Source organism: Bombyx mori, chromosome 24 (genome assembly GCF_030269925.1).
Source record: "Bombyx mori chromosome 24, ASM3026992v2".
NCBI lineage: Eukaryota > Metazoa > Arthropoda > Insecta > Lepidoptera > Bombycidae > Bombyx > Bombyx mori.
Window position 1 is genome coordinate 10,200,402 of NC_085130.1, and position 10,955 is coordinate 10,211,356.

Here is a 10,955-nt window from a genome sequence, read left to right on the forward strand (position 1 = left end):
TGTACTACCGGATCGGAATCGCGACCCGCTGAGAAGATCCAGCGAGAAACTCAGCGAGCTGATTCATGGGTTAGGTTGCACGGCGAACTCTTTGTCGAGCTCGACGAGTACGGTTACCGAGGTCCCTAAGCCTGCTCCTAGTGTTAGAGCTGAAGGCGTCTAATGCAAAGGTTATTGGATCTGATGGAGGCAGAAATAGGCATTGTGGTGGTACTTACACGCGCGGACTCACAAGACGTCATAGTACTAATGATGTAAAATTGTAATGTTAAACCAGTGATGTTAAAATAGTTGTTTTTAAATTTCCGAGCTGAAAACATTATATTTGACAGAAGTCAGAAATGTCAGAATCAACATAAGTCACAACTCTATCACTGTCACACTAACACAAATCTGTATAAAGGCATCCTTGTCATTTTTGTTTATCAACAATGCCAAATGACACGGCACATCATTTTTACTAATATTACATTTACAATAAAGCTACAATTTTCGATTTTTACATAATTTTATCATAAAATTGAAATGCAAAAATGTTATAATCGGCATATACTGCGTTGCTGCAAATTTAATAAATGTTATTTTAGTGTTTATGTCTAACGTGATCTTATTTACAAAGTTTTCGGAATTATTAACAAGGTAACTAGTGTAAACGTACGAACATAATAATATGAATTAATGTTTGATTTGTTAAATTAATAATAACCATGAAATTAATAGTATTTTTTTTATTAGTATTTTTTTTATAATCACTATTTAAGTCTGTTGCTTGATAAAAGCTCAAAATTATTATCCTAACTTTCTTGATGTTAATATTTTCTAAATTGAGCTCCGATACAGTTGTTACATGAAAAAAAACTTACTCATTAATAAACATGATTTTACTGCAAGGTTTAATTGTTTAATTTGAATACAACATGACGACACATTGACACAGGCATTATCTATATTTAGTGAATTTACGTATATATATTTGTAATGAATTGTATTTATTATATAAACAATATGAATGCCACATACACTTTGAGGTATGAGTTCAAAGTTTACAGTTGTATTCTGTATCTGTTTTATTTCTGGCTTCACACGGAAAATATAAGGGGATAGTATTATATCATTGACCTATCTCATATATGATTATGCCATATTTCTCAGAGCCCTACATTGTCTCAGACAGAGCAGTGGGAGGCAATGTATGAATCAATACGACAACAAAACACACTTTTATAACAAAATGCTAATCGTTAATGGACATCAACAAAGTCCCGCTTCTCGAGACATTAATTTTAGTCCCAATTTTACAGTATTATGTCTGCCCCACAATACAAATTGAAACTCATTACTGCTTCATGGCAGAAATAAGTAGGGTAGTGGTACCTACCCATGCTGGCTCACAAGACTCCCTACTACCAATAGAAGTATAATGTAGTATCTTGAAATCATTGTCAATGTCTTTATTGTCTTTGAACCTAAATTGACGACTAGTGCTGTTGAATCTGCTTGTTGATTTATGCTAAGTTGATTGTGTGTGACTTGGTAACCAGGGATCAGGAGAATGTTTGGGATGAAACATTCTAGAGCTAGTGGAACTATATCTGGAAATTCTTTATAGACAATTGGCCTAGATTTTTCTCTAGTGGAATGAAGTGCTGATCCGGATTGTTCGAACTTTTTCCAGGGATCATGTCCGATATCATGATAGATCCGCTGCTGATCAAAGAGGAGATCATAGAGATATCCGATGAGGAAGAGGCCCCAAAGAAACGGTGAGAGTGTATTTTTATCGATCATATTAGGAGTTTGATTGCTTATGTTGGTAGTCACTGAAAACTATACCATTGTTGAAATCCTTGAGGTATGAGATTTAATCGTATAATTTTTAATGCCGGACCTATTCTTCAAACCGAAACGCAGTGCTCCTTTGTGGCAGAAATGAGCGTTGTGGTGGTACATACTCGTGTGGGTTCATATGTCCTACCAGGAGTGTATAAGGCATATTATAAGGCACTTGTCAAAGAGATTCTTAGGACTTGCATTTCTTAATTATTGTCTCCATCCTCCATCGACGCAATCTGTTGACTTTCCAAGTGAAACAATATGTGCTAATAATAAATAAAAGCATAAACAAAAAATGGCGGTAATAACAAAAAAAAACATGGCGTCTTACGCACTTCCCTAATTCACAGGAGGGTACGTAAGAAAAGGGCCCCATCGGAGCGCTTGCCTTGCGATCAGTGCGAGAAGACATTTGTCACGAATTACGAGCTAAAGAAACACACGAGGACCCACACGGGTGAAAGACCCTACATGTGCACGACGTGCGGCAAAACCTATACCCAACTAGGTCACCTAAGCACTCATCAGCTCACTCACAGGGGCATAAAGAACTTCCACTGCGGCGAATGCTATATGGCGTTTTACAGGCGGGCCGATTTAGATAGGCACGAGAAAGTGCACACTGGCGAGAAGCCATACACTTGCGAAGTGTGCTCGAAGAGTTTCACCCAGAAGAACAATCTGGTGATGCACCTGAAGATGCACTTAGGGGACAGGGCCCACGAGTGTCCGGTCTGCAGAAAGAGGTTCATGACGAAAAGCAAACTGGCCTCGCATTCGAAGAGGCATGATAAAGAAAGAAAGAACAAAAGGTTTCACGATGTAGAGTTTGAGTGAAGCTTAGTGCTTTGGACGTCCGCGCCAGGATCGATACTGGAGTCTGCGAATCAGTACTGCGAACCAAGAGAATACCGGGTGTTTCTACAGCAAACCACCATAAAAATGGGTTATTAGTTAGAGTAGTATGGTGAATCGTTGTTTTTGTGAAGTTTTTAAGTAGTAGTAAGTAATAGTATTTGTGTTATATTGTAATGGCATTTGTAAATCTGGTTTAGCTTTTTCACGAAACTAAGTTTCAGTAGTATCTAGAGATGTGTAGCTCCGGAGTAAGTGATTTAAAAGATATATATCACTTACGCCGATAGAACGTATCACTAACTCACACTAGCTCCCGAATGTATCAGTAATTCAGTTCTAGTTCACTAGATCACTAGCTCTTTGTCTCATGACATGTATCGTGAACTAGCGGCCGCTCCGGCTCCGCTCGGGTCTTTAACAAAAATTTCAACGATATTTGACGTTGTTTTATTTTTTTAAATAAAAGAACACATATTGCGGCATAACTATAATAGTTAAACATATTATGCTGTCGCGACACTTTTTGTAAATATAATAATAATGTATTCTACAAAGTCAGTACACAGTACATAATTTTATTCTATCATTAATAGTTTTCGCAGGGCACGCGATGTAAAGAATATTTAATTTTTAGGTATTTTTTTTACACTTTGGATTACATTATTGGAGTTTTTGTAAGGATCTCTAATTTGTTTCAAAAAAGATTATAGCCTATGTCACTCGGGAATAGTGTAGCTTCCAAACAGTGAAAGAATTTTTCAAATCGGTTCAGTAGTTTCGGAGCCTATTCAATACAAACAAACAAACAAATCTTTCCTCTTTATAATATTAGTATATATATAGATTGATGAGCGAATGAAAGAAAAATGAATGAATGAGATAGATGCATTGTGTGGCCGGCTGACCATTACTTCACGCTAATTTAGTTTCGATGTATTGGGTTGTCAAGGAAAAATGTACATTATTTCGGAGCAAAGCTTATATTTTTAAAACTAAATTTATATTTGCTTTATTCTTACTTAAAAAGGTAGCCATTAATTTTCAAAGTTAATATTACGAATATTGCGATGCTATATATCAAAAAAATATATATTTAAAAAAGTTTCTTAATGTGTTTAGTTCTATTTTAGGCTGCATGTTGTAAATATTCAATGTTTAATCATAAAACAGTGTAAATGAGGCCTATAAAATCAAAGGCAGCTAAACGCCTTAATGTCGTAAAATGGATTAACAATGGCGCTATCTTGTTTAGTTAGTTGGACACGCTTTAGTGTTTTCATGTCATAACAAATGCAGCTAAATCTCTAACAAATTCAGATCAAAAATTTTATTTTTACTCCGTACTAAGAACTAATAAACGAAGTTTTATCATTTAAAATTCAGATTATTAGTAATATTCTCATTCTTTATAAATGTGCTTTAAAATAAAGAATATCGTAGCTATCCGAACAAAGTTATTTCAGCTTCTCAAACCGGGAGTGTTGCTAACACTGGCCCTAGCAAGAGCAGTGCTTCGATGGATCGGGAGGATCCGTAATGACGTGTTTAGGGCCGATTTTTGTAGTTTACCTGAATATTTGACAGACTTGGATTTAGCTGCCTTTGATTTTATAGGCCTCAAATGAACTATATTGTGTATTAGTAAGTATATATATATATATATATATATAGGCCCTGACAGTTACAAAATTAACTGACCATTGTAAATAATCCAATACAAAGTGAATAATATACACTATACATATGTATACTGAGCTAAATGTTCTAGACCAAGAAATGAATTAATTGGGAGATCAATCAATTGAATTGGATCACTGAGCTAGTGATCTAAATGAGCTAGTGAGCTAAATGAGTGATATATATCTTTAGAGTGAAATGATATGTATCTATCTTTTCTATGCTGTCTATAGTTAAACCTTGTATGATTTAATGTCTATGATCAGCCCATTGTTTAATATAGCCTCAAATGACGTAATGCTGGTACGTTCCAGTGAACTTTGGAAAGTTTTTCCTATAACTTTACACGTTTGGAAAGGCTTCGTAGTTTCTATTTGGAAGTTTGGAATGTTTAACGACAAAGGGAAGATCTTTCACCGCACGGATGATATTGCTCGGTAGACCGACGTTCCAAATGTTGTTGTTCGGAACTTGTATATATGCAAGCTTATCTTGAAAATGCCGTTTTTTTTTATTGCTTAGATGGGTGGACGAGCTCACAGCCCACCTGGTGTTAAGTGGTTACGGGAGCCCATAGACATCTACAACGTAAATGCGCCACCCACCTTGAGATATGAGTTCTAAGTTCTCAAGTATAGTTAGTTACAACGGCTGCCCCACCCTTCCAACCGAAACGCATTACTGTTTCACGGCAGAAGTAGGTAGGGCGGTGGTACCTACCCGCGCGGACTTACAAGAGGTCCTACCACCAGTAATTACGCAAATTATAATTTTGCGGGTTTGATTTTTATTACACGATTTTATTCCTTCACTGTGGAAGTCAATCGTGGACATTTGTTGAGTACGTATTTCATTAGAAAAATTTGTACCCGTCTGCGGGATTCGAACACCGGTGCATCGCTAGATACGAATGCACCGGACATCTTATCCTTTAGGCCACGACGACTGTCATGACAAATGACATGTTTTGGGCCGTGCAGAGCATTCCACGCAACGGCTTATAAAGAACTAATTCCCCAACCGACGATACCGAAACCGTGCTGCCACCTCTCGGGAATCGTGCTGCGTCTCATTTATATTTAAGATCACCAAATGTGCGTTACAAATAAATTATAAATTATTGTAGTTATGATTCACTATGGTTCACTATTTTGGCTACAAAGGCTTACGTATAAAAGATAGATATATGCTGTCGCAAGCTTTTTTGTAGGACTATTTAAGATAAACATTTCCACTTTACATTATACACGTGTAACTCCAACGGTTTTCGCGGCGCACGTCAAAATGGCTCGCAGATGGCATATTTTTTTCCTACTTACTTGACATTAATCGTTATATTTTGGGTAATTTACACTATATCTTTATAAGTCATAGCCTATGTGTTATTCTGATGTGTAAGCTATATTATTGTAAAGTTTCATCAAAATCCATTCAGTAGTTTTTAAGAGTAAGATTTAAAGAGTAATAAACATAATCCATACGTTCTCACAAACTTTCGCATTTATAATATTAGTATTTCGAGTGAGCTTGTACGATATCGTACACCTTAGGGCCCTACATTGACTGCTTCAGATCGACACGAGTAATCGCAACGAGACGGGCACCCGGCGTCTTATAGGATTTCAAGCCGCGCCAATAAAGAAACGAATCAAAAATGGCGTCTATGTACCTGCACTGACAGGTGGTAGGGTCAACAAATAAAAAGAAAGATAGAAAGAAAAAGTTGTTTATTGTAAAAAATATAAAAAAGCAAAGGAGAATATACTTTACTTTACTTTATGCCCTGGCAGAGGGGGGGGGGGTCTCATCTGGGATGCAACTTGCGTAAACACTTTTGCTGCCAGTCATCTTTTTTTTTTTTAAGAGATTTTATGACCTGGTAACTGAGACCTTTAAGTCATGTCTTATTTTAATGTATATTCATATTTTTATGAAAAATGATATTATGGAGTGAAATGAAATGAAGATGATTAATTTGAGACATTAATCAACTGGGATGAAATTAAATGAGATGATATGAGATGAAATATAATCTCAGTAAAATGGTGGTCATTTACTAAGATTTTTTCAGTGGACTTTTTGGAGGATCCCGAGAAGTTACATCCAGCGGCTTTGTTTCATTTTCCCACATTTGTGCACTTTCACAGATATTAAACGGTTAATAAACCACCATTATTACAAATTTAAACCCGAAGAAACACTAAATAGACAAAATAAAACAAATCACACAACTTCATTCGTCGCGTTCCCGCCAAAAAGTCCGCCAGTCATCTAAGTCGCACAACTCCATAGTGAATAAACTCGAACTCAACAACAAAGTCAGGACTGATAATTTTTTTTGCATGCAGTACGCGCCGTGTGCGGCTAAAGACAGCAATAGTTTAGAGTGAGAGCGCATGATCGCCGCCGCCATTTTAGATTCGTTTATTGGCGCGGCATATAGGATTTAAGTTTTCGCGGGTAGGAGATTTTGACGAAGGATGCTTGTGTGAATTGTGGTCACCAGTACCACTCCATAATATCCCGTCGATTTGGTAAGGTGACTTAGGGTATCACCGCAGAGTTGGCAGTGGCGTTCTCTAAGTATAATATGAGTGCTCACAGAGTGTTCACGAGTGCTCAAAGCGCGTAAGCAGTACAATCACGAGGACGCACGATGAAAACCTGTCAGCAATAAATTTGTATTGTTAAGTACGCATCCGACTGATCTTGTACCATGGGAAATGGAGATTCATACTCACATGTGGATCGCTACACGGTAACCACTGATCAACGTAGATTTTTTTAATTTTTTTTTATTGCTTAGATGGGTGGACGAGCTCACAGCATACCTGGTGTAAAGCGGTTACTGGAGCCCATAGACACCTACAACGTAAATGCGCCACCCACCTTGAGATATAAGTTCTAAGGGCTCAAGTATAGTTGGATCATTACCAGAATTGCCGGGTAAGCTAAGCGGAACGGGGTATCATTCCCCTACACAGGTTTTAACGTTCTAACATCTAGAGCCCTCTCTGTAATTTGTAGCATCAATAAGCATATCGTAGCTTTAAGTGTTGTAAAAAGCGTATTGTTATTTTAAAATAAACGTTTTTAAATTAAATACATAAAATAGTCTGCTTTTTTTGTATGATATCACTTTTTTTTTATTGCCCTTGTAGGCAGACGAGCATACGGCCCGCCTGATGGTGAGTGGTTACCGTCGCCCATGGACTTCAGCAATGCCAGGGGGCAGAGCCAAGCCGCTGCCTAAACTTCGAACATTCGTTTTAATTGCGATAACGTTGTGAATGTTTTGCGTTTAAATGTAGTATAAGGATAAACTTATTGACTCACTCCGAAGTTCCTTAATGCGTCTTCAAATTTATTTATTTATTTTTATTTATTTTATAACTTCATATACTAGAAAGTATAAAGGCGGACTTAATGCCATAGGCATTCTCTAACAGTCTACCTTAGGGGAGTGCAGAGATGAATGATAATCTTAGTAGGTGTAGTGTGATAGTGATATTACTTAAACATATGTTTATATCTAACATACATAATATTTATAGATACAAATACTCGTACTTAAATAAATACATATATATAAATATATAGATACACATAAATATATACATATCATAAATATATACATATATAAACAAATATTATCAATTAGATGACTCTGCTAACTCTTTGAGAAACAGTTCTCGAACCTTCGTCTTAAACGCTTCACGTGTAGTGGCCGACCTTATTTTGAGTGGGAGCGCATTCCATAGAAGAATAGACTGAATAGTGAATGAAGAATGTAAAAAGTCAGAACTAAATTTACTCGCTTGCGAGATCTTTATTGGTTGTTTTTCTAAATAATGGCTTAGATAAGTGGACGAGCTCACGGCCCACCTGGTGTTGAGTGGTTATCGGGGCCCATAGAGATCTACAATGCAAATACCGTCAACCGCCTGGAGATTCTAAGGTTCACTTTTAACAGTACAACGGCTGCCCCACCCTTCAAACCGAACCGCATTACTGCTTCACGGCAGAAATAGACAGGGTGGTGGTACCTACTCGTGCGGGCTCACAAGACGTCCTACCAGGAAGTAAGATTGATCAACTATAATCACAAATTTTAGCTCCGACGTCGTGCCTTAGTTATTTACCGCAGATTTTGTTTCTTCTTTTGCGCACGCATAGTTTTGCTAGGAGCGTCAACAAATGACGCGGATGGTGGATCGAGGAAAGAATAAGGAAATGAAGTCCCAACAGTGAAATACATTTATTTCTCAAAGTTCCGAATAGAAATATGGACAGACGGTGCCTGATGCTTTATAGCATCGTACAGCGTAGCTTATTGAAGGCGAGATGATAAGATATGTTGAAAGGTGAGGCAGCCGTTGTAACTATATTGAAACCTTAGAACTTATATCTCAAGGTGAGTAGCGCATTTACGTCGTAGATGTCTATGGGCTCCAGTAACCACTTAACACCAAGTGGGCTGTGAGCTCGTCCACCGATTTAAGCAATAAAAAAACGCCGAAACAGAGACTAGATTCTATAGTTTCGCAGGTAGACTGGTCACTGTTGCCCAAAGGCACAAGCAAAGTTTAGGCGATTACGTCAATGATGCACCAACACAACGTCCGCCAATAGAGCAGACCCCGCTACCAAAAACCACTGCGATTATACACAGTGATCCAGAGATCTTTTTTGCCTCGTACCATTCGGCTTTGTTGTGACATATGGCATTTCTTTCTTTTTGGATCCTCCCGATCCACTAACGGTGCTTTTAGGTGCCACAAGCACCGATCATCGTACTCGTCGAACCCGTCGCTTGCGACGAAGGGCTCGGCTAGCGAATTAACCCACAGACACAGCCCACTGAGTTTCTCGCCGGATCTTCTCAGTGGGTCGCGTTTTCGATCCGGTAGTACATTCTGCGAAGCCACTTGGGTTAGTGTTAGCAACGACCACAGGTTTGAACCCGTGAGGTTGTCGCTATAACGTGATGACTACGTAATGTTGAGGAGAATAGAAACTTATTTTTTTAATCTAACCTTAATGTAACAAAACTCAGTTTATCGAATTACTTGATATGATGAATATTTTTACTAGTTCCCTTCCGATTTTTGAACGAAGTTCCTTATCGCGCGTTGTGAAAGGGGGCTAGACGGAAAAAATTCTTACGAAACGTTGTCACGACACTTTTTAGATCCGTCATTCTGACCAATCAACGTGTAGGCGCTTATCGCGTGACATTGCTCGTATCCGATTGGTCCGCGTAATGAGTACAGTTTCTCGAGATAGCGTTCCAACAATAGTAATTTAGTTCATAGTATTGTTTTTTTCTTCTTCATAATGCCGTAATTTATTATTATAACTTAAAAAAAATTACAATTCCTTCACTAATTAATCGAAAGGAACTTCGTTCCATCCGGGTGTCCCTTGACACCTCTGAAGTTTTTTATATCGAGGTTGGACTGTAATTACTTTCCCACGGATGTTATAAGCGTGCTCGCTACACGCTTATAATACGCAGCATGCTGATATCGATAGTGTGAGATCTAAGCTATATCGCCGTGTGATGTAATCAAAAGCACTTGAACGAAAAAGCGAAGTTAGTACAGTATCGTATTACGTATAGTGTATCTGATGGCTCTCGAAACCAGACTAGTGACGGGAACAGGTCTATAGCGTTTTTATAACGCGTTATTTAAAAATAACGAACGCGCTTTATTTTGTAGTGATCCGACGTACGTTAAAAAAAGCATTGCCATAAGTAAATCTGTTTCTATTGCTTCTTAAAAGAGAAGTATTAGGGTTGTCGACACGCTCGATATTTATATATTTATATTTGTTATTTTTGAGATTGTAAAAGTGGAAATTCTTCGGAAGCGATTCTCTCTCTATCCCTTTCTCTTCCTATCTATTCATCTCACATGAAGGTGGGTCAGCTTAATTACCTTGAATTCTCTCTTGTCCTTCAATACTACATCTATCCATCTTATCTGGAGTCTTTCTCCAGGACTCTGACCGGAGCGGTAGTAAAAATAAAAAAATGCATTCTTGTGCAAAGGTGTTTCAGTTCAGTATTTAATAAATAATGGTTTAAAAAAACTAACAATATACGCTTTTATAGAAAATTCAATTCCAAATCTAAATTCTTACACTATTTTTAATTAAAATTTATTATTTATTTTTCATTTCTAATTGAATTTAAATTTATTCCATTTTTTTTTTAATATTGTATTGTCATCGGTCCTTAATAAGTATACCAAATTTCGAGTTAATCCGACGTTTTTAAGGGGATCAAAATCATGTTCAAAGATTCCGTTACATACTAACATACATACGTCTGAAGGTAATAAAAGCGTATTAAAAAGGTTAATACTCCTATTCTGCTGTCAAAATAGCAACTATTTTATTAGAACTTTAGAAGAAAAGGACTTTTTCCCTACCCATTCGGGTGGGTGAGTTCACGGGCTCAATCTGAGAAATTTTGCTAACACTAGCCCTAGCAAGAGCAGTGCTTCGCCGAACCTACCACCGGATCGGAATTACGACCCACTGAGAAGATCCAGCGAAAAACTCAGTGGGCTGTGTCTATG

The 10,955-nt window shown here is 37.5% G+C and overlaps 1 protein-coding gene across 2 annotated transcripts in view; it reads left to right on the forward strand.

The window, feature by feature from the left end:
- LOC101735789 (gastrula zinc finger protein XlCGF49.1) overlaps window positions 1-7,480 on the forward strand; it is a 10,206-nt gene extending 2,726 nt beyond the window's left edge. Inside the window, exons 1-3 of one of the 2 annotated variants that reach the window (XM_038019728.2) lie at window positions 409-639; window positions 1,676-1,763; window positions 2,184-7,480. In XM_038019728.2, coding sequence (XP_037875656.1) covers window positions 1,681-1,763; window positions 2,184-2,670 — 570 coding nt within the window. In that variant the 5' untranslated portion in view covers window positions 409-639; window positions 1,676-1,680 and the 3' untranslated portion in view covers window positions 2,671-7,480. Of the gene's footprint in view, window positions 1-408; window positions 640-1,675; window positions 1,764-2,183 lie in introns of those variants that run through there. The other variant, XM_021348108.3, reaches the window with a different exon arrangement.
- Window positions 7,481-10,955: the final 3,475 nt, after the last annotated feature.